Source organism: Mycteria americana, chromosome 1 (assembly GCF_035582795.1).
Source record: "Mycteria americana isolate JAX WOST 10 ecotype Jacksonville Zoo and Gardens chromosome 1, USCA_MyAme_1.0, whole genome shotgun sequence".
Lineage (NCBI taxonomy): Eukaryota > Metazoa > Chordata > Aves > Ciconiiformes > Ciconiidae > Mycteria > Mycteria americana.
In genome coordinates, this window is record NC_134365.1 from 32,849,869 (window position 1) to 32,877,157 (window position 27,289).

The 27,289-nt window shown below is 38.8% G+C and overlaps 1 protein-coding gene across 1 annotated transcript in view; it reads left to right on the forward strand.

Moving 5' to 3' along the window:
• The window catches only part of CNTN1 (contactin 1), a 100,334-nt gene extending 74,176 nt beyond the window's left edge, over positions 1-26,158 (forward strand). Inside the window, exons 19-22 of the mRNA XM_075491598.1 lie at positions 4,301-4,487; positions 6,076-6,188; positions 7,328-7,484; positions 26,061-26,158. Coding sequence (XP_075347713.1) covers positions 4,301-4,487; positions 6,076-6,188; positions 7,328-7,484; positions 26,061-26,140 — 537 coding nt within the window. The 3' untranslated portion in view covers positions 26,141-26,158. The remainder of the gene's footprint in view (positions 1-4,300; positions 4,488-6,075; positions 6,189-7,327; positions 7,485-26,060) is intronic.
• The last annotated feature ends 1,131 nt before the right edge of the window (positions 26,159-27,289 follow it).

The window sequence follows — 27,289 nt, forward strand, 5'->3', positions numbered from 1 at the left end:
CATCTGGCTACACAATAAACAGACTGATAGGCATGAATTAGTGCCCCATGGAGCTCAGTAAGGTGTTAATTCTGAGATCTTTTTCTCTAGAGCAAACCAGCCTCATCCTAGTAGTGGGGAAAGCAGCAAAAGGCAAGCCTGTGCTTCTACACTGAGGGCAAAAAGAAAGTCTTGTGCTCCTGAAGATCACATCTCCCATCATCCTGAAGAAGCCATGGGACAGGGCAAAAATAGAGAGGGCTCTTCTGGAAGGTCAAGGCTGTAGATAGCTTTTGTGAAGTTACAATACAGGTTGTGGGGGAAGAAGCACTCAAACTACATTATAAAATTCCAGTGGATATGTCTGGAAAGCTCTATCTTTATAGGCGTCAAGAAATATTCCAATATTTATTTTTTAATTACTGCTCAGCTGTAACTCCGGTTGGCAAAATCCCTCATTCACCAGAACACCTTCTCAGTTTCATTTTGGTCTTTATTATTACCTGAAAATTGCATAATTGACCTTTTAAATGCTAGAGTTTAAGAGGTGGGAGTACCCTCGGCAAAGTACCTGAAGGTATTTCACCTGTAACACAACGCTTTTCACACCAGGAGGAGTCAGATTTTCTTGACACTAATGCATACTGTCAGGATCGCTGCCCTCATGGTGATGAGTGTGAGCTGATACATTTTGCCATTACAGAGGAGTATCCTCAGCTGACACTTAAAGAAGAGATAAAGTATGAAAACTATTCCATCCATATAGAGAATTTAAGATTTATGAGTTCTTGCAATAGCCTGCTAAAAGCCACAGCTCTTCAGTGCGTGCAGTACCAAAGACACTATCTGTAGTTCCTGCTGCTTCTATGCAATAGATACATGTTTATTTTATTAAACAAATTTATCACTACTCGCCACCATTGTCCCTTGTTTACTGAAATATGCTACTAGCATTCTTTCTTAATATGAGTAAAGTATCTCTTTTATGTCTCTCCTATGTAAAACTTCCATGAATATGAGAGCTGTTGTTTCATGACACTTAGAGAAACAACTTCTGATGTATTTCAGTATATTAAAATTTGAATAGAGGAGAGGACCATGAAAGAGTGTTTTTCCCTGATTTCAGCGCGGAGGGCTGTACTAATTCATGATGGCTAAGGCATTCCCTTCCCACAGATCACTGCTGGCTTATCTCCTACAACAAACTCTAGAGCTGGGGTGATTCCTTACCTATGGGTTACCCTAACAAGGTAAATGCAGAGCACCAGGAAAAAGCAGACTGTCCCGGATTATTATCCAAGCTCTTTAATAAAAAGAGAGAAGCTACTGAGCGAAGTGGGAAAACGTGCTGTCTTGAAGCAACGGGGCAATTAATTCTAGTATCACTTCCACAGAGGCAGGAGAGTGAAAGAAATTTCCAGGTTATTTCAAGAGACTTTGAAAGTATTTAAATAATAAGTGAGAAGAGAAACGTAGGAATAGCGTAAAGAAGACAGTACTTTTTCTTAGCTCTTAAGGCAGTCATCTTATTTCAAATTTTTTTTCCAAGAGTAGTTACAATGATCCAAATATGTAGATATGACTGTATATTAAATGAAGACGTGAAGAAGAACATTCTGAGTGTGTGACACACAGCTCACACACTATAGGATTAGTTAAGTCCACAACATCGCTGCCAAGAACAATAGTATTTGGGATTTAAATTTAATTTAATTTTTAAATTATATTACTTCTGCCTGAAATGTAATATGCTCTCAGTGAAGTAATTTACATTTTCATTCATTGTTCTCGCTTGTCTTGTTTGATATTGTAGATTACTTGTTATATTAGGCCCATAGCACCACTGTAGTGCAAATGAACTACTCCTACTAGTACGAGTGTAGAAAGTTTTGCAAGTCAGAGGTATTCGAAGGCTTCCAGCATATGCCCCATGATTAACAAAAGCTTCCCATAAAATGTGTTTACCATAAAGTGTGTTATCTTCAGGTAAAGCAGGTACTTAATTAACATAATAGAACATACTAAAAATGAATTAATTAGTCTTCAATGGCCAGTTAATATCAACAACAAAGCTACCATTGGTCCTGTCGTAGCTAAGAAACTTTTGGCCACCTAGAACTGCACACACATCCCTTCACTGCAGGCTAGAAACTTGTTTGAACTTAGAGACAGAGATAGACATGACGTCCTGTAGCTCCTGATGTACATGCCCTCTCACACTTGAGTCAGCCACTTATAGTTAACAGCTTATGGTATACAGGTGGTTGCATTCAACGACAGCAGCTTATCTACAACAGTTTGTTAATAATCATATAAAAAAAAATCTGACTTGAAGATCATAATCAGACCTTTAGGTGAAATGACTGACGGTTTCAGATCCATGCCAGTTTGAAACCATTCATCAAGTGGAGGTTACTACCTTGCTGCAGAAGCCTGCAGGATGGATTGGGTGCACATTCCTCACTCATTCTGGGGCAAAGGCTGTTGACTTAGTAAAATAGCCACCTCGATAAGTGGGAATTTCATGAGTGTGAGTGCCTAAATTACAGTAAACTGATGTTTAGGATGCTAGTGGATTAAACTTCCAAAACACTGTGCAGGACATATATTTATGTAACCAAAAATTACCCATTCGTGCCTGCTGAAAGGCAGGTATGCATGCCATATTTAAAAACAGGAGCCGGTTTGGCCTGCAGATACAATATGATTCTCTCTACACCAGGAAAGAGTGAGAAAAGCCATTATGATACTGTCACATTTATAATAACCAGAGTATGAGTAAAGTCTAACACTGGTGGGCAAGACTGAGGCAACAAACTATGACAAGAGACTTTAGTATTTAAATGAGAGTATCCTCTGTGTAGTGATATTGACTGTTACCATGTCCAAAGACATTTGAAGTAGGTGAAGAGAAATCCTCTGCTCCACCGCTCCTCATTCAGCCACGGTACATGGTCTGAGGTAAAACAAATGTTTTTATTATGCACTTTAATATAAATGTGAACAGGAGAAAATGAGGCCTTGCCAAGGAAGGGTTGTGCCCATAATTTGTAAAGAGGAGAACTGTGATATTAACATCTTGACAAACTATCTACTCTTCTAACCTATTCCTTCAATGACGTTTCCAAGGAAAACTAATGTCAGCAGAACAGAAGATTAAAGCAGTTGCTATTTAAAAGATAAAATAACAGGATACCTGATGTCACTAGTCAAATCTTACAAAGCAAGATTTTTCCTAGAGCCTGAAATTACCAACATTAACCTCTTCCTGAAAACATTTTAAAAGGCCCTCATGTAGCATACCCAAAAATCGTTATGAAGACAGGCAGAAGCCGAGCAGAAATGCTGAGAGTAAAACCACTCAAAACCAAAATGTAATGGGCATGGCTTTCTGCTCTTTCAGGTTAGTGCAGTAATTTAGTCTTACGCAAATGGTTATGAACCAAGCAAAACCCAGAGACTGACAGTGTTTTACTCTCACTTGCATCTCACAAGGCCATGCAGAACAGGACCCTGTCCATATGTGACACACCTATGGAATGGCATGACTCCATAGGAATTACTTTCTTTTAAACTGGTGCTTTGTAATGTGTAATGAATTAAAGTATAATGGAGCAATTTCTTGGAAAAAAAACCTCACAGAATTTCTATGTACAGTTAATTGACTTTGGATTTTAAGATGTTACAAGCTTACATTGATGCTTTTCCCATAGTTCAAGCTTTTTCAGGTTTTTTCTCATCTGCTTTGACAAATGTCATATTGTACTATGAAATCTGATTGAATTTAGCCAAAGAACTTTACAAAATGGTTAAGTACACGTATCTAGACCTGCACATACAGATAACATGACTGAATACTTCTCATTCCCTAGACAGAAGTACAAAAGGATTAAATTTGTAAGACATTTTAAACAAAATATTGTGAAAACATTAGCAGAGTTTAGTCTACACTGTAGTGTAGGAAAACAGTATTAAAGTTCAGAGTAAATGCTCAAACAAAACAAGAAGAAAATAGTCTTGTTCTCTGAAGGCATTATCCATCTCCCAGACTTCGAATGAATTAGCTGAGAACAAGTTAAACCACTGTGAGAAAAAGTTTCATAATAAAATCTGAATTTGTGTCTATTTCTTTATGTCTTTATACAACTTGGTTAAAGTCACAGCCTGTAGGAGGAATTCCATGCTATTACTGTTAGAGTTCTTTGAGCTCGCTTATTAGCCAGAGTATGTAGTATAGAAATACTCAGTGTACCTAATTTTTTATAAACTTTCTTTTTGACTAAATATGCTGAATTTAATCATTGAAATTGATTGCTTACAGATTCGTTACTGGGCTGCTCATGATAAAGAAGCAGCTGCACAGCGGGTACAAGTGAGCAATCAAGAATATTCAACCAAACTGGAAAACCTGAAGCCTAATACTCGCTACCATGTAGATGTTTCTGCCTTCAATAGTGCAGGCTATGGACCTCCCAGTAGAACCATCGATATTATTACCAGGAAAGCACGTAAGTAAATGGAGTGTTGTTATGTATAATGTCATGTATTTCATTGTTGCATGTTGCATCATGTCCATCATGTCTTCAAACTTGGCTTCTCATTCATATACCAAATGTTCTCCCTTTATCTTGTATTGGTTCTTGGTCTGAAAAGTTCTATCAAGGCTCTCCTTTCTCACTTTTGTTGCCATGTGCAATGTGGATATCTTACAAAAGGTGGTAAGGAGACACAGATTATAGGCTCATAGGATAATTCAGGCTGGAAGGGACTCGGAAGGTCCAACCTTCTGCTCAAAGCAGGGTCAGCCACAAGCTCAGACTGGGTTGCTCAGGGTCCTGATCCAGCTGGGTCTTGAAAACCTCCAGGAATACAGACTGCATGACCTCCCTCCCTGGGAAACTTGTTCCACTCTCTGACTGTTTTTCCTAGCATCTAGTATGAGCCTCTTTTAAGTTTGTGCCTTTTGTCACTCATCCATCTGCTGTGCACCATTTTGAAGAGCCTGGTTCCATCTTCTTAATAACCTCCCTATAAGAACAGACAGGTGCCTCTTGCCCCCCCCCCAAAGCAGTCTCTTCTCCAGGGTGAACAAGCCCAGCTCTCTCACCCTCCCTTCACAGGGCAAGTGCTCCAGCTCCCCACCAGGTTGGTGGCCCTCTGCTGAACTCACTCCAGATTACCAGTGTCTTTCTTGTACTGGGGGGCCCAGAGCTGGACATGATACTCCAAGTGATGAACAATTCAGATCAGCTATTACTTAGGCAGCTATAGCCTGGCTTTCTGTTTAATCAATAGCAAGAAGTATTCTATTTTGACTATGAAAATGTGACCAATTGCCTTTTTCATTAACAGTAGAGGGAGCCAGGATCAGGCAGCCTTGAAAAGCGAGTGATCTGAATCACGCCCTTGAATTTACATGCCATAATAGCTTTCTGAATATAGCTTCTGACTTAATGATGATACCTAGCACTAACATATGCTGAGAAATGTTCAATTAAGAAACACATCTTGTGTATTTAAAACACGCTTATATGGGCCGAAAATATGTACAACTAATTTGAGGATTTCTGTCAGTAAATAGTGTATTGCGCAACTTGGAGCTGCAGGGTTCATTTGTGTTGAATAAGAAGACTCCGTTTTTATAAGCTTATTGTGTGAAATATAATTAATGGTTTCTGCAGGGGGGTACTCTGATTTCTACTGAGTTAAATGCCATAGAAATGCCTTTAAATGGTCAATTAAATATTTCATCTCAATGAATAAATATGACTTAAGCCACATTTCTGGGAGGTTCTGAACATAGTTATGGTTGCATGCCAGCAAACACACATGGTCAGCAACATAGCGAAGGGTAATGTTGGCCACTTCCATTCTGGCAACACAGAAGGGCAAGCCCACAAAGCAGCCACTGCACAAGCCATAGAAAATTGCCTGGCTGGATCTGTAGCTGTTCATTCTAGGAAGGAGACTATCCTTTAATCATATAAAGATCAGCCATAATTTCCCTTTTTACATTTTTACATGTCTTAATAAAAATGACATTGAATGTTTATGAAATCTCGTTTATGTGCACATTATACAAATGTTGCTTTTCAGCTCCAAGCCAACGTCCAAGAATTATCAGTTCTGTAAGATCTGGATCAAGGTACATCATCACCTGGGATCATGTGAAGGCAATGTCAAATGAGTCTGCAGTTGAAGGATACAAAGTATGATCTATGAAAATATTTTTTATCTTTGTGTATGCTACATGAGGTATATTTTATAGACAGTGTTGAATTTTGGTATCTACTCAGACTTAAACATAGTTGCATGCTAAAGGTGAAGGTATCATGCTCAGAGATCACAGACATCCAGTAGGCTTAGGGCAAAGCCAGTGGGTTTAGTCAATATGATGAGAAGACATTGGGGCACTGAAATTCATTTGGGCAGTGAGCCGTTTTACGGGGAACTTTAGATCAGTGACTGCAGCAACCTGATTTCCCATATGATTACATTTATTGTCTATTGGCTAAAAATAATGCTTAAAAAAATGTACACTTTAAAAGTTTTTCCTTATACCAGTATGCATTGTTCCAGCTTTCCTTTCCCATCTCCATGGGAGCTACAGTTCCTGCAATGCGAGTCCTTTAGACTCTGGGAAGGTAGAGGAAGGGAAGGGATACTTAACCTCATTAGATGCAATTACTGTATTACTAGAGCAAGTGTATATACTAACTATAGGCCGAATAGAAAGCTTCAAAAATTAATTCCTGTCTAACTTTGCTGCTTGCTTGGCAGTAAGAAAATTAGTGTCATGTTCTACATGTGCAAATTTTGTTTGAGGACTTGAACTGCTTCCTGGGAATTGCTGAAAATGTTTCACAGAGATTATTCCAGAAAGAGTGGAGATCTTTTCTAAAGGTCCCACAAGACAAATACCATTGAATTTGCAATAGTTTAACAGCACTGAGAGTTAATAATAAAATTAATAATTGTTTCATTTCTGAAAATGGTAATAAATCTTATGTCAGAAGACCCAGCTGAGTTCTGAGATTTTTATTTGATGCTCTTTGCCACCCTGCATTATTATCCTCCATCATTTAATTACTTACTTTGAATGTAGGGACTGAAATTATTTTTCAAAAGTGGCATACTTTTGTAACAGAAAAACAACGAGGAAACAACCTGTCTAGATTCACCCTACGTAAAAATGGAAAAAGTAGTATCTGCCACTAAGTTTTGATATATATAGGCTTCATATATAAATGAAAACCTAATACTTTTTAATTTACACACTGTATATAAGTAACTATGTTTTCATGGAAATGTAGTTTTTCAATAACTATACTTACTATGACTTTCCTAGGTACTGTATAGACCAGATGGACAACATGAAGGCAAGTTGTTTTCAACTGGAAAGCACACAATAGAGGTCCCAGTCCCCAGTGATGGTGAATATGTTGTTGAGGTCCGAGCACACAGTGAAGGAGGAGATGGAGAAGTAGCTCAAATAAAAATTTCAGGTGAGCAGATAACTTCCTTTCTTCTTTCCCACACTCCTTGGAAATCTTGGACTGAGTATTTTCCTCTTGCACACTCTCCAGAGATGGGCACACCATTCCCATCCAAAATTGGAGAGGTAGCTCTTCAGCAGTGACTGCACTGAGAATTACAGTTCATCTTAAAATCTTTCTGAAGACTCGTAATGCACGCAGGACAGTTTAGCAGCAGTCCAGCCCAATCCCGGAAGCACTGCCAATCTTCCAAAAATCAGACTGTTTCTACTGGTGCCCCAAGTTAGGCTACCACTTTTAGTAGTGTCCTACAAGCATAACTACATGGTGCAGGCCCCAGGCTCAAGACGTCAGCTTGCAATAATCCTATCGTTCCTAGTACCCGTTGCCTCTCTATCTCATTCCTTTGTTAAATGCCACTAAGAGGAGAGAAAGTAACTAAGAAAAGTAGGTGGTGCACAGTGGTCCACAGACCAATTGCTGGGGGAGTTCCACTTTTCAGGAGACGTGGAAAAAGGGAAGCTGTGACACATACAGATGAATAAGCAATGAGAAATGCAACACTCTCAGCTTTAGATGATTGGTAAATCATCTAAATGATGATTTACCAATTGATGATTGGTAATGGATACCAATGGATGATTGGTAAAGAGGGGAAGGGAGCTTGCATGGATCAGGCTGATTCAACTTCTACTCAGTGTTGATTCTGTTTACGAGCTCAGACATGGTCTACGCATCTCTTTCTTGTCAGTTTTGTAATTTAAGTAGTGCCTTAGCACACAGCATATGAAGTAGAACATAGGAATAAACATCAAGGGCTTGGATAGTGTTTTTGCAAGGTTATGATTTAAACACTTTCATTGTATTCTTATCTTTTAAATTAAAAACTGAACTTGGGGAATAGTAAGGGTTAAATATTAATAGTATTCTTGTCACACAGTCAGTGCAACCATTACTACATCTTTTTAAAAAAGCAATGCCTATGCTATATTGTCTGTGTACTGTGAGAGAAGCTGCCCATTCCTAAAGGAGTGGACCTCCAATCTGGTTTTCAATAATATGTACAGGTTATATTACCTAGTGTGAACTCATGGGTATCACCATTTTTTTTTGTATGAAGCATGTATTCCAGTCCTGATGAAATGGAATCTAGAGGTGGAGGATCCGTCAGTTGCTGGATACTTTGTTCTCATGATTAATCACCTGCACTGTTGACATTTTGACATTTTCTTTTGCCTAATTTTTAATCTCTTTATCTGGTTTTGGGGTCTGGCCATTGTTTCCTTTCATAGCCTTCATCTAGATTAAGAGTCTTTTTGTGCCTAATCTGTTCTCCCCATTAAGAAATGTATATATATCAGTGAAGTGACCGATCAAATGCTAAACAGACTGAGCACCTTGAATTTCTCCATGATAACATTTTCTTCAGGTCTTAAATAATTTTGACAGCTCTTCTCTTCACCTCTCCAACTTCTGAGAATTCCTTTAGGACTGTAGACACTATAACCATATGCACTGTTTCAGCTCCGCTGCCTGCAGAGATAGTCTCGCCTCCCTACACTTACTACTCCCAGCACTATTCATGAAAGGCTTTAATTAGCCATATGTTTCCTTGCACTGGGCTATAAAATGGTGTTCATCTTGTTTGTCCAACACCATCTCTAAGTCCTTCCTGGAATCCCTGCTTTCCAGGATACAGTGTCCCATCCTGATCTGTGTGGCATGTCTCTTTTTTCCTTAGTGTGTAATTTTGCATGTGGCTATGACGAAGTACCATTGGTTTGAATGGCTTAGGTTCCCATTCTGTCTGGATTTCTGTATGAATGTGTTGTCGTCATCACTTTTTACTCTTTTGCCATTTTGGTTCATGTACACAGTTCCTTAGCTATTCACTTCTGGTTTTGATTAAAATTATTGGATTGCATTCGGTCTATTACTGTTCACTGTGGAATTATACTAGAAATTCAATGACCATTCTTCAATAATTGTGTTTTGAAATCTGCCAGTGACTGAGTTCTTAATCCATTTAGCATACGCTCTGTTAATTGTGTGTACCATTTTCTGTGAGAATGTCTTGGGGTACTAAGTCAACCACTTGACAAAAGCTGCAATACATTGCATTATATTATCATACTCTGGATGAATCACTTTTAACATATTTTATGAGTTGCAAAAAAGTTGAAGCAACTGCTATCTTTAGGACATGTCTTAGTTCATCTTTGTATCTAACATACATGTATTATCATCTGTCATCAGTGTGGTGCAAAGAGCCTTTAGGTAGCAGCAGATAGATTACTTCTCAGACTGGAAGCAGAACCATCGTGTCAGTACAATGTTGAGCCCAAGCTGATCAGTCTTGCCAGTCAGGCCTGCCCCAAGCGTGCCCATACAGAGTTAGCACCTCTGGGAGAGTTAGCACTCTACAAATGCTAGTTGTAGAGTTTTGTATTGTTCTGTCTTCCACACTGCAGCCAAGTTTTCAGCCACAATTTTTACCATACTGCAGCTAGACAGGGAGGGACTGTGCCTCTGCTGGCCTAGGTAAAGGCAGCATTCCCTAGACTCAGTTTAGGAAAGGAGATCGAAAAGGAGACAAAAGGCAGGGTAGTCTCTTTGGAGTACACAGTATATAGAGAATTAGGCAAGCATTTCAGGCTATTTCTGGGCTCAAACAATGCTTTTTCCAAAGAGCAGAATGAAGTGTAGTTTTAACACCTACACATGGCAAATTATGTCTGCCAATTTTGATTCTTAAGGAAATTTTCCAGCAGTGCAACAGGGTTTAGAATAATTGCCCAAAAAGGGTGATAGAGTGGTGAGAAGCTTTTAAGTAATGATGATTTTTCTCATAGACTTGCAAAGAAGAGAAGACCTGGTTTGATAGGAATGTGTGTTGTGGTGGTCGACTGGCCAAAATGGAACTTACATATTTACAGAGAGATGTAAACAATAGCTAAGGCAAAACATAAGGCATCTTATCAAATTCAGAGAGGGCCATTGCCTTACTTGACCTTTAGGCACCTGATACCAGAGTTTGCAAACCAAATTAACTTCCTGCATAAACGAATGGGGAGAATTAAGCAACTAGGGCAGGGGTTCAAAATAGCCTGGATGCTGACCAGGAATGACCAAATCTTAAGCAAACTGGAAGGCTGCACTGGAGAGAGAGGAATGTCTAGAAAACTTACATGTCTTCCAGGTTGGTGTTTTCCTGTTGTTCATTGGGTATCAAATCGAAAGGAATCTACATAATTCACCTGACTTAGGTGTCTAAGCTCCCATTATAATCAGTCATCTAGGGTGTAGTTCAGAAGCTTAAACAAAGCCTGCAGCATTTGAGATGCCCCACATTACCAGGGACATCCACACAGTGCTGGCAGGAATGACGTGATCTACAGGAAACCTGAGGTCCTTTGGATCAGCAACCGGAGACAGGACACCAGAAGACATCTTTTGGCCTGTATTTCAGGCATATGAATTGCACCCTTTTGCAAACCAAAACCATTTCCTTGATTTGTGTGGCTGCTGTTGCTGTGCTAGGCTAGGTTGTAGATGTACTCTGAGCAATTCTTAGCACTTGCTGAATGAGGTCTGAATTAGGTTTAAGTACAAGAACATCTAGTTCAAGAACCCTAACTGGCCCTGAGGTCTTAACTTAGGTATTAAAAATACAGCACATTTTAACTGACAAAAGTTGCGTTTGAAAGTCAAATGTAAAAGAAACTAGAAATAATGTTATTTTTAGCTCAACCCCTTGTCTAAGGGAGAAACTATCTTTTATGTTTTCTTCATCCTCTTCCTTCTCACAGAAAACCCAGGCACATGCTGAAGAGGGAGGCAAACGTCCTGCAGCAACTTTGCTCTCATATAACCAGTCAGCTTCCTATGGGATACAGTGTTTTAGTTGAGAATGATATAAAGGAAATTTACCAAACAACACAGCCATCTCACATGCATTTCTTTTTAGTGAACTTCTTGAAATATAAGTGCTTATCATAAAATCACTCACTGTATGTATGCTGAGCTGCATTTCAGCATAGAGCTATAATCGATGTAAAATACAGTCATGACTGTTGTATTTTATTGGCCAGTGCCTGTTGTACAGTTAGGGGTTTAGGGATATTTTTCAAGCCCATTATAGTAAATTAATGAGCTACACAATTTAAAATTCATTCTTGAGATACAACAACCAGTTGAAGGTTGGAACTACTTGTTTAACCAAAGGAGTCCATTTCAGGGACTAATAACAGGCTTATCTGTTTTCTTTGAAATATATTAAAGGCTGAGATTTTTTTTTGTCTCTTGCATGCTTTTTGGATTGCAGTGCTTTGTCATAATGCTAATATTAATGTAATCAAAGCAATCGTGCAATCGGTAGGAACTAAAACCATATGGTGCTTAGTTCTTTTCTCACTTCACTTGTGTAACTGCACTGGCCTCAGTGCAATTAATTTATGCCAGAGTAAGGAAAAATAGAATCAAGCTCTCAAATTTTAAAATTTCATCAAGGGTGCGGGAGAGGGGAAGGTAACTTCTGATTTGGGAAAATATTGTGAAAAAATTAAGATACCATGCACCTTCACCTTCAAATATGAAATCAGGTTAATGTCTCAGTTTAAATAGTGACATGGACAAAGAATAATTTGTGTTGTATATGCTTATAGCAAGAGAACAAAATTACAGCTTCTCTGTGTTCACTGCACACATATATATGGGCGTATGTATTTCATTTGCCAGAGGCCTGTTTTAGGATCCTGAAAAAGTATTTACTTTGAAGCATAGCTTTTTCAAAGGAAAATGCAAAATTTTTGCCTGTAGTAACTCATACAAACATTTAAATTATTTTATATTTTAATTTCTTTTTTTATTATTATTTAAAGGGACATTAATATTTATTGCACATATTAGTACCAAGTAAATCAGGTGATCATTCACTTTTCATGTGGTATAATCAAAATCTTTTGATCATAATTTGAAAATGTCCATCTGTTGCAAAGATGGTTGTAGTAATAAGAAAAGAGGAGAACACAGGTAAAAATCATAAGGAATGCTGATGAAAACAGTCCTCTAACTGGCATGACAGTCCTATTACTGATCTTGGAACTTATGCATCTGTGACAAGAATGTAACAAAAAGCTTCTACTAAACTAAAAATACATTTCCAAAAGAGCTCTCCTCTACAAGAGCTGTAATTTTCACAATGCATTTGGCTGTTGTCTCATGGCTTGAAAATTAAGTAGAAAATACTCAGAATACCCTCTAACCTAGTACATAAATCTGCTTAAAACAACATACTCGGTTCTCTGGTATTTCTCTTGATTTTCCTTCATCATCACGTTTCATTTCATCAGAGTTCTAATTTATTGGTACTGCCGCCTTCCAAGCCTTACTTTGAGCACTAAGGTTTGACAATTCTATGCATTACAACATATTCAGTGCTAGAACAAGCATTTTCTTGAAAAGCCATATTCTCCTTAATTTCAATTTCTTCTCTTTTTCTTGTATTCGAACTCAACAGTAGGACAGACTGCAGAAACATTTTCATATCTAGTTACGTTTTCTTAGTCTGCATTATCCTATGATAATCCCAGTGCTGTTTATTTTGTCATTTATGTTTATTTATATGGGAAAGCCTGGATACACATAAAGTGTGAATACAACAAAATTTCATTTTTAGCCATAAGGCTTGTAACTAAGCTGTGTAGTGGTGGTTGACAGGCTTTATAGCTAGAAATCGGATGTGCGTGTACATGGATTTAGAACACAACAGAGGTTTAAGAGAACAGTATCACACAAAACAAGAGCAGGATAGGTTACTCATTATGAGAGAGTACTGACAAGACAGCAATCCATAGCTGCTATACATCAGAAAACAGAGAAAATGGCCACTGTCTTGAAAAGGACTGTAACTTCCTCCTGCTTTCATCTCCAGTCTGAGTTGCTACATGCCTGTCTGTGTGAGCTTGGGAATTTCCTGCAAAATCCGCACTGAGGGCTATTGCTCGGTCACATGAAGGCATGAGAACTCCGCGGTGCCTTTAAACATTAGCAAAAAATAAATCTATGGCAACTTCGTGTACCTTGTTACATGTTTTAACTTGTTACATGTTGGAGGTTTTGCTGGCTATCCCCAAGCTTGCAAGAATGCTATAGGAAGGTGTGGCTGCCATGGAAAACATATATTCTTGTTGGATCTCAGAAAGTAAAGATACTGAAGATACTAAAAGATACTAAAGGAAGATACTATAAAAGTATAGAGAAAATCAGCGAGAGTACCGCAGCTATGGAGTGAATTCTGGGTGTGGCGTGCAAGAGAGGCAAGCAGCCTTCAGCTAGAGTAAGGATGGCTAGTAGGGTAGTCATGAATAATAGGAGGAGGTAAGTAGGAAAAGATTATTCACTTTTCTTCACATTATGAGAATGAAGGTACTCAGTAAAATTGGCAGGCAGCAGATTGAAAACTATCAAAGTAATACTCTTTTGCATGGCACAAAATTAAGTTGTGGAACTTCCTGTGACAGAATGTTGTGCAGGACAAAGTTATAAATAGAGGCTTGGTCTGTCAGCCCTTATTTAAAACTGTAATGTCCTATATGCAGGCTTTGACTCAGGGGCTACTGAACAGAAGCTACAAAGTAGCTCAGGAGCTCTTTCAACACAAGTGGGAAAGAATGTAAGAGGAAAGTCATACCGTGCATGCCATGATTTTTTTTTCCTTTCCACTGCATCTGTTGCAGACCACTGTTGGATCCTGAGTTGGAGTGTATCCTGAGCTAGACAGGCCTTTGGTCTGACTCGCTAAAGCTGACTGTATACTCCCAGCTTCAGGAAAGTGTACTATAAAATGCCTGAATAATATTTAGTTGGTGGACAAAGGATTAGTTCTTCTTCTGAAACCCTTAAATACTGTCTTTACTGTTTTGAGCAGTTTGGATGTTACCCACCAAACAATGACTGACTTTGAAAATATTTAAGGAGAAGAAGAAAAATAAATTTTGGTTCACTGTGCAGTTAGAAATACCTTTTTTAAGCAAGGTTTTGATTGCCACTGTTTCAATAGGACCATCAATTCATCAATGAATTAAAGGTCTGGCATTCAAATTCAGTTTGGCTGAACTATTCTTCTCCATTGATTTATCCAGTTGTTGAGATATATCATAGAGGTATTTTCAGTTTCTTTATTACACCAACACAGGAACACCATACTCTTTCACTTTTATGAAACAAAATGCTTGGTATTTTATATTCATTGTATTCTACCATTAGAAGAAGACGGAAAAAATCCAAAAGATAATTAAACTCTCTTATGCCTAAATGTAGCAACATAGCAAAAAAGAATATCACAGAAAACATCCCATAGCTTATAGAGTGAATGCCAAGATTAGTATTTTGCTTTAATAGTGTAATCCCTTTGATGCATAAGGATTTAATTTAATACAAATGCATATTCTGCTTTCACCTCTTGGTAGGACATTTAACTATTGAACCATATTTATACAGTATTTTTAATTGCTTTGAGAAATCAAAGCCAGCCAAGTAGTGTTTAGAGGGATTTAAAGTAATCGTTGGAAGACTCATCTCACTAATTTTTTCCCCTTAATAATCTAGACAGGATTGCAGACGTGATCACAGGGGTGAAGGCATGAAGGGAATACTTTCTAGTCATGACAATTCTTATGTGTTTTAATTTTCAGTAGCAAGCCATGGAACTGCATTATTCAAATCCTTGTGGTATTTTTCACTTCAGTGGTTAACAATCTATCTTACTTTTTCTGGGTGCCTTTGAGTGGTGGTGTACTCATACCTCTCAGTTTTATGCACCTAACCTAGCCAGACTCCTTTTCTTCTTAGCGAGGAGAGTGATTCAGAAGTCCTAGGTTAGATGTCTGCTGTAACACACCCTTTGATGAAATCTCTCTTAAGAGAACAAAATCCAGTGACTCTCTGACAAAGGCAGCAGTGATAGTTTTCCAGTTACTTCAGTGGCAAAGTCCAAGGGACTTCGGAAACACTCTTTGGTAGTAAGGAAGGTGCGCAGCTCTTTAGTTTAGTATTAAAGAAGTGTCACAGAGTCTAGTTCCTTTAATAAACACCAAGGTTTAGTGTGGTGGAGAGGGATGATCTAACAGAAATACAGAACTGTATAAAGAGCAGTTACAAAGAAGATGAATCCAAAGTCTTGATAATGGCAGATGATATAATACAGGGCAGTGGCCAGAAATTGCGATTTGGGAGGTTCAGGCTGGACATTAGGAAAAATTTCACCTAGAGGGTAGTGCAGCACTGGAGCAGGTTACCCAGAGAGGCTGTGCAGTTTTTATCTTCGGAGATTTCTGTGACTCAGCTAGGCAAAGCTGGAGCAGATGACATCCAGTGTTGGTGACAGTCCTGATATGAGTGGGAGGTCAGACTAGACAGCCCCAGAAGTACAACCAGGTACAACCAGGCGTTTTGTGCTCCTGCGAACTGTGTAACTTCCAAACTTCAGATCTACTGACAGTACATTAAATGATAAATGTTCCATTAGAAACACAGTTGGTACTGTGATTATTTGGCAGGGTTGTATTCATATATAGATTTATTTGTTACTACAGATATAAAGAGCAGATAAAATCACATATTTGCTAACTCAAACATATCTTTTAAGTGCCAGTGACCATATAGGAAACGCTTGTGTGTATTTTTGCCTTCTTTACATAGATATATTAAATAGTACATCTTATTGCATACTGAAATTCTCCATGCCTTTTTCAGAATACTTGAAGGACTTCAAGATCAAAATGTTCTTGCCTTTAAAGATTAATACCATATATTTTACTTTCACTTTCACTTTTCATTTCTAAAGCCTGTTCGTGGAAGCAATAGATGGAGAGTTGACAACAGAGTTCTTAGAAGTAGACATTGGAAGAGTGCTACCTGGTCTGTCTTCTGTGCCTGCTCAACACAATTATATTAAGCCAGTGGGAAGAGAAGGAGGAATATTACTTCTGTCAAAGTAGGAAATGTCAGAAGGATCCTTCATCTAAGTTCATGTGAAAGTTTCATAGTATCAAATTTGGTGCTTGTGGCTCTAGCTATAGAGTGCCTGAAGTAAGAACTTTATCAGGAGAGAAATTCTAACAGAAGATCAATTTGAAAGTTTCTTCTCCAGAAGCATGAACATCTGCTTGAGTTTTTACTTTTCAACTCCTGGTGTTTTTAAATCAAGGCTGTGAGCCATTTTAGAAGGTGTGTTTTAGAAAACTCCGTCTGCGTGGGCTCAGTAGAGGAGAAACTAAGTAAAAGGCTACTTAAACTGTATTGTATGTGAGGCAGTATTTAGATAATATAGGATATATATTAAAAAAAATAACAATCCTTTCTGTGCTTAAGTTCTGTAACAGCATTATTTTCTAATACTGCAGAGCAGAAATAAGTGAAATGTAGAATTTAATGTGGCAGGATAAGTCACTCATCTGAACAGATGAGCAGCTGTTTAAAGCTGGGTTTAGGCCTCGCTGGCTCATTTAGATATTATCTGTAAAAAAAGTTTCCCTCATTTACCTCTACATAAGAAGGTTTTGTCTTTCTCTCCCTAAAACAAGTATTTCATGAATTTCTAAGTTATTTTTTTCTATAATAATAGAACCCAGTGATGGGTTGTTTCAGATCTTTTTCTGACATTACACGGTATGGAGGTAAAAAGCTTTATCTGGCTTTAAACGAAGCGTTTGCACTCAGTTACAATGGCTGTTAGTACTTCTGTATCAGGACACTAAAATGTAAAATGATGTGCTCAGCTGGAGGGGAACGTGGTACTAATCACAGCCTTTTCTGCATGTACCTGCAAAGTCCTCATGATCTAAAAATCACTTTGTTAGAAAGCCAAATGGAGTTGCCAACACATGTATCAAACTAGGAACAATTTCTACACTAACACCCTGCTCTCTTTTTTTGTGTGTGTTCTTGCTAGTTTCTATCTTCATCTGTTTCTCCTTTTATTTTATGTTTTTTTGGAACTGTACAAACTGGAGCATTCCCAGTAAAGGTTCCATATTAACCAGTGCACCTTTTCTCTGGTTTATGCAGCCTATGCAGCCCTCTAAGATGCTTTATCCTGCCTATTCCCATCTGTCTTGTTTACCAGAGATCCTGCTACCCAGCTACCTTGGAAAATTGTATTGACCTTTCTGGTTTAACAGTACCCAATTCTTCAAAGTATATCCTTATCAGTAAAAATTACGTTATTTTGTTCTGGGAAGGCACATGCTCGGCCAGCTGTTTGCTTTCTTCCTTTCTGCAGTAACTTTCATGCCCAATTTAAGAGTTTTTATGCCTTGCTGAATAGCAAGGCTAAATTTAAGCTGAGCTGGCCTGTTGGACTAACTTGTTTTCTTTGCTGCTTCTCAGTCCACTAGTTGATTCTGCTGCATGTTTGCCACGCTGCTCCCCAGCCCTGGGTGAGTCCTGTTCCCGCTGTTTGTCTCCCTGCTCGCTGTGCCGCTGCGCTCAGGGAGCAGAGGGAGGGAGGCTGCCCTTCACTTCCCTCTTTCTCAAGAGCTGCACGGGGATGGGACTTACCTGTACGTGAAGACTGCGTAGCACGTGGCCAGTTCCATGAGGGTGAGATCTGCTCCGTACTGTACGTGCTGTGCAAGTGTCGTTGTGTGCTGCAGAGGGATGGTGGCCGTTCCCTGCCATGAAGCAAGCACTGTCAATCAGCCCGTTGAGACTGGGCGCTTCTGCTCTTGTAGAAGCTGAGGGCATCCTTCTTCATCTTCTGATGCGTGAGCCAGGCTTCCAGGCTGAAAGATGAAGATTTTTAAGACAGGCTTTTAATGTACCTCAGTATTTATATGTGCCACATTTGTTCCCAAGAACAGAGAAATTCCAAAACTATAGTATTTTTCCCATTAACTCACCACCATTTTGCACCTGAAGAGTTTCTACTGTTTGCCCATTGTACCATACGGTTGTTTAAATGTAGACTATTTGCAAGTGAAAAGGAGTGACACATCTGGTGTATATGTGGGGTGAATTTATTTGTAAAAAACATTCACAAATCCCTATTTTCTTGAACAAGGAGGAGGAGGTTCCTCACCCAGAAATCCCCAGACATGCCAGCTGGCCAAAGAAGAACTGTCCTGTTTCTTCTTTTCAGGGTTACAATGAAAATTTCTCTTCTGGCCTCCCATTTTTTTCCTGAAAAATTATCCCTTTTTGGTGAAAAACCTGTCAATGACTCTCTCAGAGGATGATCAAATTCCTCTGAATGACTAGCAACCATAATTTCTGAGGCAATGCAGAATACATTTATGTGGGAACATTCACAGCTAAGTGTTTTGCCACACCAGACAATCAGTGTAATCAGAGATAAGCTTTTCTCTAGGGATGAGCTACCAAAACTGGCTCCAAGCTCCTCCTGCGGCTTCAGCAGGCAGTTTCCAGCAGTGAGCACCTCGTCCCAGCTGAGCACATGATTCAGCCTTACTTGGCCTGCCAGTACTCCTGGTGCTGCTGGTGAGCCAGTTTGTCTGGAGTGACCACTCACAACTGGAGAGACAGGACAGGTGCTGAGAAGTATGACAAGCCTTTAGGTCACGTAAGCAATCCTGAAACTCCCAAAATGCATTGAAGTACAATTACAGCTGTTGCCTGGGTCACAGAAGGACCCCATAGAGTGTTCTTGCTATTATTTGTTGAGTATACTGCTTTAAAAGAGTACATTTAAAAAATATTACCTGTGGTCTTCTACTTAACTCTCCATGCAAAAGAATATGTAATGAACAGTAATGTATGTGAAGGGGAAGAGGTAGCTGAGAAATAATTTACATTTATTGAGAGTTAAGTAGTGGCCCACCGACTGAAAAGTATCTCGTTTTCCTCATAGTCCAAGGCATCTTTTCATTTTGGCAGCCCAGGTCTGTAGCAGGGCCAGAGTCAATGGCAAAGAAGCCCTAGCAGCTGCCTGCCGACACTGCCAACATGCCAGATGCCATTGCCCGAACAAAACAAAACGTTTACTTGGCTCTGACATATGGATTTTCAATTAGGAGAAGACAGAATTAACATTGTGGGGTGGACAAACCACCCGGACCATCAGCAGCCCTTCAAATATGTATTTAAAGTTCTCTCCCTTTTTCTTACAATAGGTTTAAAGCTGTTCTGCAGGTGCACAACAAACTTTAACACGGCACAAAGCATGGGCAGATGCACAGACAGCATTATTGCCATCCTATACATCTACTCTGCTGCAGAACAGTCATTCACAGGCTTGTGAATTTACTCCATAGCACCTTTCTTGAAAGGTTTATGGCACAGGCAAAAGGAAAATTTCCTCGTGCCTAAGCAAAGGTATTCCTAGACAAGGGAAAGTTGGACCCATGACTTAGCAATGATGCCAGTGATGCAAGATAAGCATATTCTAATTAGTTCAGTTATTTTCCATTTAGCATGAATAGGGATAGCAGAATTTAAATCATGTCAGCTGATACTACCCATTTCTTTTGCAGTAGTCTTTCATGAAAACAATATTTCCAGCTGGGATAAGTGGAATTTCTTTTCAAATGCCAGTTGACAGAACTACAAACCCACCTACTTATTTTATGCAGTTTAGTTTAACTTGAAGAAATTACATTTTCTCCCTTCCTGCTTTTCTGTTCTACCTGGGTAAATATGAAAACACTCAAAAACCAGATATTAATGAAGCCTTAATAGTTGCTAAAGAAACTAACAGAGCAGGCAAAAATCCCTTTTTTTTTCAGGTGGCTCAATTTTTTCCCAGAGAAGTGCTGAGCTTAGTTAGAAGGAAGGAGGAACAGAATATGAGAAGGCTTTGCATTTACGTTTCTTAAAATAAAAAGGAGAGCTATAAAACAGACAGTCCTGGTGGAAGATGAGTTTTGGGTTCTGGACCAAAAGGAGAATATTATTTACAGGAAAATGGGTAGGAGTTTGGCCATTCTTTCAGAAAAAAGAAATCTATTTTGTAAAACAGACACAAAGGCAGACTCCTTTCTTAACAAGTTACAAAATTTACATTACAAACTTAAATCCTTTATGAATTATATAAAATACCAGTCCTGGTAAGAAAAATTTCTCTTTTCCTTACTCTTACTAAATGTATGATAGCTTGTGTCATGAAAAATGTGTTGCAGCAGCTGTATCATTCATGTAGCCAGTCTGCATCCACGTGAACAATTTGTGCAGCACGAGAGGAGTGGATCTCTAGAGAGAAACAGCGTCGTTGAGGATCCAGCTCCACACCATATGCTCAAGTCAGGTTTTACTTTGGACTACCTCTCATCTGGTCCTGCACAGGGTATCCAAGACAGCTCCACAGTGCAAAATAAACCCCAGTAACGGGGACAGCTGAGAGACTCATTTGAAAACACACTCCTTCTCAAACTAGAGCAGTCATGTAGACATCCCCCTTGATGTTCAGTACCTGGAGCTATGAAAACTGATGTCATTTAATACAAATTAATTCTTAAACAATCTTTCCTGACAACAAAAGCAGAGAAAGAGTTTTGCCATAACAGGATCAGCTCATGATTAGCTGAGGAATAGCTTGAAGTTTGTGTATGTTGGCAGCGCAAACACTTTCCCACTGAGCAAGAGAAGTTATTCATGTATGACAGCTTCACAGATGACCAGTAACTAATTTCCTGGTTCACAGATCTGATGAAAATAGGATTTCTAAACAGGCCTCTAGATTTTTTTTTTTTACAATCCTGTAAAAAAGATACTGATGTTGGGAAAAGGGCCAAAAATGTCATATCTTAAAGATAAGTAACATTTAAAGAAAATAGTGACGTATTTTTAATAACAAATTGTTACAAAGGCTTGGGAAATATGTCAAAGTCTGAATTGTTTTAATGCCTGTTTCATTTAGGCATTAAATTGATTTCATTACTTTTGAATATAATTGGAAAAACGTTGCATACTGTTCAAGATGTCAGTAAAATCCAGGATCTTTATTCAGAAGTGTAAAATATTTCATCCTAGACTTTATGTGATTGAGATGGCAACACAGAACTTAAAATACGAGTAGAAAGCTGTGGATTAGTGGGATGTTACCAAGAGTTCCTGTGATATGTAAAGATCTTGCTGAAGAAAAGCCCATCCAGCAGTTGTTCTCTTCATTTACTCAGATAAACAACCACTTGTGAGAAAAGCTGCTGAGAACAGGAGGCAGGAAAAAAAGTTAGGTTAACTGCATGCATCTCCTACAAATTGTATTCAATTTTAAGCTACATTCTGAGTAGATGTTTCTGTAGATGCTTTAGTCCTAGGCTTAAAAATATCAACTACATGAACTATATCAGACAGTAGCAAGGTCCTATGGGAATATAGCAAGATTTCACAACTTCTTTTGCTGGGGGCTGTTGGAAAAAAAAACCCACAAATTTAAGGTGTGCGTTTCATTGTTTATTTGAAAGAAATGAGGACTCTTGATATGAAGTCCACACATGGTGTATTAGAGTGGTAGTTAGGTCATGTGATACTGATTTGGTCTTGGCTTTGACTTTGATGACCGTAGTTTGCAATTGCGTGCACACTGGATATGCAAGATGCTGGTTGAGAGGAGAGATCACACATTATAACACTGAGGAGAGAATGAATCTTTAGGTGCTAAATATACCCAGCTTATACCTTGCCAGACTTCAGAAGGAGCTTAATAATCCTTCTGTTTTAATTTACATCTACGAGTTTATTTGTACACATTCATTAAGTCTTTATCTGGCATTTCTCTAGTTTCTAAAGATTGTTAAAACTGACAGATCACAATTGCATTACTATACAGAATTAAATCTTGTAGTCTGTACTCAGGCAAAACTTTTACATTAATTTCCATTCATGAGCTGCAGGAGTGTACTGGCTGTCATGCAGTGGTGACTGGTGTTTCAAGTAAAGTATGGTTCCTGACATGCGGGTCAGTAATCTAACAAGAAAAAAGAAGAGATGATCTGTTTAATGTGCATTTGTCCTCCTAATGTTCTGTTAACGTGCCGTCTAAGGGTAGGATTTGCTTCATTGCGGAGAGCTGTTATACATATCTCTGCAACAGTGCCTAAACCTTGTAAGGAACTGCTGTGATGGGGTGAATTGCTAACTATTAATCCTGGAGCCAGTGAGCACATCTCAGGGGAAGATTTATTATTCCTTTCTCTTTGTAGAATAGTTACATGCAAATAAAAATTTCCTCATACTTGTTCATCATTTAACTTCACTCGGCAAACTTTTTTTCATGTTTTCCTTCATTAGAAGCATTCAAAATATGAGTTTAGTTGTGTCTTTCCAACTGCATTATCCTGGTCTGACAGAGGCAGAATACATTTTCTGTGGATATTCTTAAATATGAAATCTGGATTTTTTTTTCCTATGGCTATTTTTCATTCATTAAGAACCACTACTTTGATATTTAGGGATAAAGACTACAGAAAAGATTAATGTGTCTCATAAATCACTAAAAAGTACAGATAAATATACCCCCGTACTTTCACAGTTGCCAAAATCTGCAGTTGTTATGTATGAGAATATATTTGAACATACATTCCTGTTCATCTTAACCATAAAATTCCTCTGTTTGTGGATACTTACAAAAGCAATCTTCCAATATTTTCTTTAATTTTATCTTTCACTGAGATGGATATACTGCTTCCTATGGAAAAATGTACTATTCATAAAAATGTGCTTTTTACAGCTGGATTGAGCTGATGAAGAAGGATTGGTAGGTCTCCTGTCTTGGTTTTCCAAGTGCTTGGATATCAGAAAGGACTTAGGAAGAAATCTTGACTTCAGACAGCAGTAGGGGAAAGGATGGGAATGGGAGCAGAGAAGAGGTTTGAGGCATCAGAAGCAAGAGGAAAAGGATGGAGTTTAGTATGGGGGACAGGGAAGAGAGTACAGCAGCAGAACGACGTTATGTGAGTGAGGACCAGAGTCAGGAGGAGTAGAGTGGTGGACCTAGAAAGAAGAGGGACAATAAGAGGAATATGGCTGAAATTGAAAATAAATTCTGTGGGGAAAGCCCTAAAATTCTGGCTTCATGGCAGCTGCTGTGGACTTTCTCCCTGGTGGGACAATGGAGAAACCAGGATCATGTAGAAATACTTGTTTCCACCTTCTGTGGTAGAAACAGGAGGGGAAATAGGTGTCTCCATCTTGGAGGCTGCCTTCTGAATATATCCCTGATGGGGTCTGCATCCATGAGCTTCATCCATGGGTCAGGAGACACTGCCTTTCAGATCTGCCTTTCTAATGGCACTTAAATTCACTACTAAAGGCCAACTGTAAACAAGTCAGGCCTTCTGTTTGCTAGTGGCTTATGGTCTGCTTTTTGTTAAAAGATTTGGTAGGTGAGAAGCTGTACATACGTGCATATGAACAGATGTAGGCACATCCTTCCATGTGGTATTTCGTTGCCTCATAAGCATACTTCTGTTCCTGGGATGGGGAGGGCACACACTCCTCTAACACCTTCTCTAGAGAGAGGGATCTTGGATGAAAGGTGTCTTTAGACCCAGCTCTCTCCAGTGATACACATGTACTATACATCTGGTGGAACATGATTGTTCCCACCCTACCAATGCTCAGGATTTAGTTGGGAAGTATTGTAATAAGCCAGTTAGCGAGGAAAGAAGACTAAGCGCTCTAGTTTGAGATATGCTCCCAACTGGCTTTTCGAACAACTGCCTGAAAACTGCCATTGTTTGGAGTGGGGCTGTTTAAAGCCAAATGAGGAGAGGAGAACGTGCTATGAATATGGGGAACTGCAGATGAAGGCTCATTTAAATGACTCTGCAAAGAGGAGGAGCATCCTTATGCATGACTTGTTTGGAGGACAAAACTTTCATCTCGGAATTGCAAATAGTACATGTATGGTACATCAGAGAAGATGCTGATCAGAAGGAAGTCAAACCTACAGTGTATTGAGACATATTGTGAAAACCCCATCAGAAAAAATCCCTACAATTATGTATGTAGGAACCACAAATGACTAAATACTATCACTTCCATATATCCACAGCTAACTGATAAGCTGATGACCTCTAGAGGGTAATGATTTGAACTTAATCTACAAATTTCATAAAAAATATTTTTTGTTATCAGTCAGTTTCATTTCCGTCTAATTTCCTTACTTTCTCCTTATTGTTGTGGGTAGGAAATACTGTAAGAAATAAATGCTTGAAGGTAACTTACAAATATTTATTTGGCCAAATTCTCACTTCAAACCAGCATTTTTTTCACATTCAGGATCTTGTTTTGCTAACTTATAATTAATAAAGCACCTTATTAATAGGAGGTTTGAGATAGACACAAAATGAAGAATTAAGCTCTTTATTTATCCTGAAAGATGCAGAAACTTCTGTGGCAGACACATAAAACCTACAGATCTGTCTTTCTAGGAGCCTGCATGGTGCTGGACCAGATGATGTGATTTACTTGTCCTTGCAAGAGGTCTGATGAGAAAATGTGAATGCTCTTTTGGGAGTTTAAATTCTGTGAAAGAATACTTGCAATTTATCATACTGTGCTTGTTGTTAGCTAAAACAGGGCTGCCTGCTGAAATCTGTGCTGTTCGATTCATGTGTTACCTTTTCAGTCTGGTTTTTCCTCATTCAGAAGAACATTTGCTGGAGAGCTGTCCAGTGGGTCGGTTCCAGCAGCTCCTCAGGACTATCACCACCAGCTGCAAGCACTTCTGTCCTTAGTCTGTGTCCAACAGCAAGACGAGCAGTAAGCTGGGTCCCTCACTGCCCACCTACACGCTACCATCCTGACCTAGATGAGCCCAATGTGATGAAAGAATAGACCGTTCTCCAGCTCCTTTGGCCCACCTCCAAGGCTGACAGCCAGGCTGCCAACCAGTATCAGTTTGGCTGGGTCATTTTCTCATGTCGATGCTTCTTAACAGGGAGCGGGACCATGGCAACACAAGCCATTTAACGTAATAGAAATTCTTGTGCCTGTTTGCCAGATCAAGTCATGTGAAGTTTGTAAGCTGTCAATTAATATTTTTTGTCTTAAAATATTTGTTTAAGAAAGACCCTTGTGACTTTAAGAGATGTAAATGTGTAAATGCCACACTGCTAGAAGTCAGCCATCTGGACTTTGTAATCTGGCAGGTAAACAAACGGACCAGGCTCTTTGACATCTCTCAGATTATTGCTGATCATACAAACATTAACATTTCCAAAGGTGTCTCTTTGCTTCGTCACATTTCAAAGACCCCATTAATTTTGTTTTCACATGTTTAAATATTTATTTTGACCTTTTACCTCCTGGTATAACCTCCTGGCTTGTTGGACCGGCCAAATCAAAATACCCTGATGTGTTCTGAATGGCCTTGCTGCTTGTATAAACACGCTGCGTAAACAGCTCTTGCAGAACAAAAGAGCGAGTCCTCTGCTGTACTGTAGCAAGTCTCTTTGTCCGTTTCAGATTATCGATACAGGTAGGGGCTGTGCTGAGAGACGCCAGCTGGTTTTCCAGCCTTTGTACCCCACGTTCTCGCTTGCTTGCATCCAGGGTTGTTCCCCCCCCGCCGCGAGTAATACTGAGGTAGGACCAACACCGTGTTGTTATCTGTTCGATGCGCAGGTGCCACTGCTGGAGTACCGACTCTGCTCCTGGTCCTGGTGGTGCCTACCCTGGGTGTCCTCGCCTGCTCGGGATTCTGAATGTAGCTGGATTTACCTTGTCCTCCACCTAACACAAAGGACTCCCTTTGAAGATGAGGACCACGACTCTTTTTGATTCCTGTGGCACCATCCTAAGCCAAATAAATCACACTTTAAAATAAATTACCCTACCGATTTCCTATGAACTTTAAGAGGACTGAGGCATCCAGGAACTCCTTCATGAAGTAAATCAACTTTTGAAAGGCTAAGAAATATTTTTAACTTGTTCCAATATGCCTTATAAAACACTTATGCTGATCTGTGACAGTTGCATGATTCGGTCCAATGGGGCAAGTTACAGTGTTAAAACCCAATAACATAGGCTGTACAGTGAAAGTAAAATCACCATACGTAGGTGCTTTAACTTGAATAACAAATTGTGAAATATAATAGAGATTGAAATGTTGATTGTATGTGATAAATGTAAGAGTACTACGTCTGTCTGTACTATCCTATATGTTTTGTGTATTGCATATTTTTGAATGGCCCCATCATCATTTATTGGGATTACTGGTTTTTAGAGAGACAGTCAAAGCAAAAACATTTCATTTTTTTAGAGCTATATTTCTTGAGGCTATTGGATATAATTTGAAGGACTTGAAATAAAAGTCAGTGACAAGGAATTTTTTATTTTAAAAAATATGTTCAGGACACCCGAGACATGCATAGCATGCTCAGCTTAAAGGAATTTACCTGTACTTCACTGACACGAGATTTACCATATTCTTTTCTTAAAACAGTTCTGTTGAAAAATTCCGTTATGGTCATTGTTGCTGATTTTAGGCGTGAAATGTCAGCTTTCAGGGAAGCAGCGTAATGTATTGGTTTTGATTTAGTATTATTAGTATTATTATTATTAAGGTAGCAATATAACACTTTGGAGTTTGGAGATGGAGTTCATGTTAAGGTCAGCCAAGTGGACCATGAAATGGTAGGAAATGTATGTTATTTTTTAAAGTGAAAATAATTAAAATATAAAAAAGAAAAAGATATACAATAAATGGCAAAAACAGAGTAGCACAGTAAAAAAATTATTATATTTACATTTTTATGCTGCAGATGCCAGGTGTTACCTTCCTGTAGTGAAGGTGTATATTTGGGAGAATTATATGCTTTTTCGAGAACTTGATATTATTCTAATGTTCATAG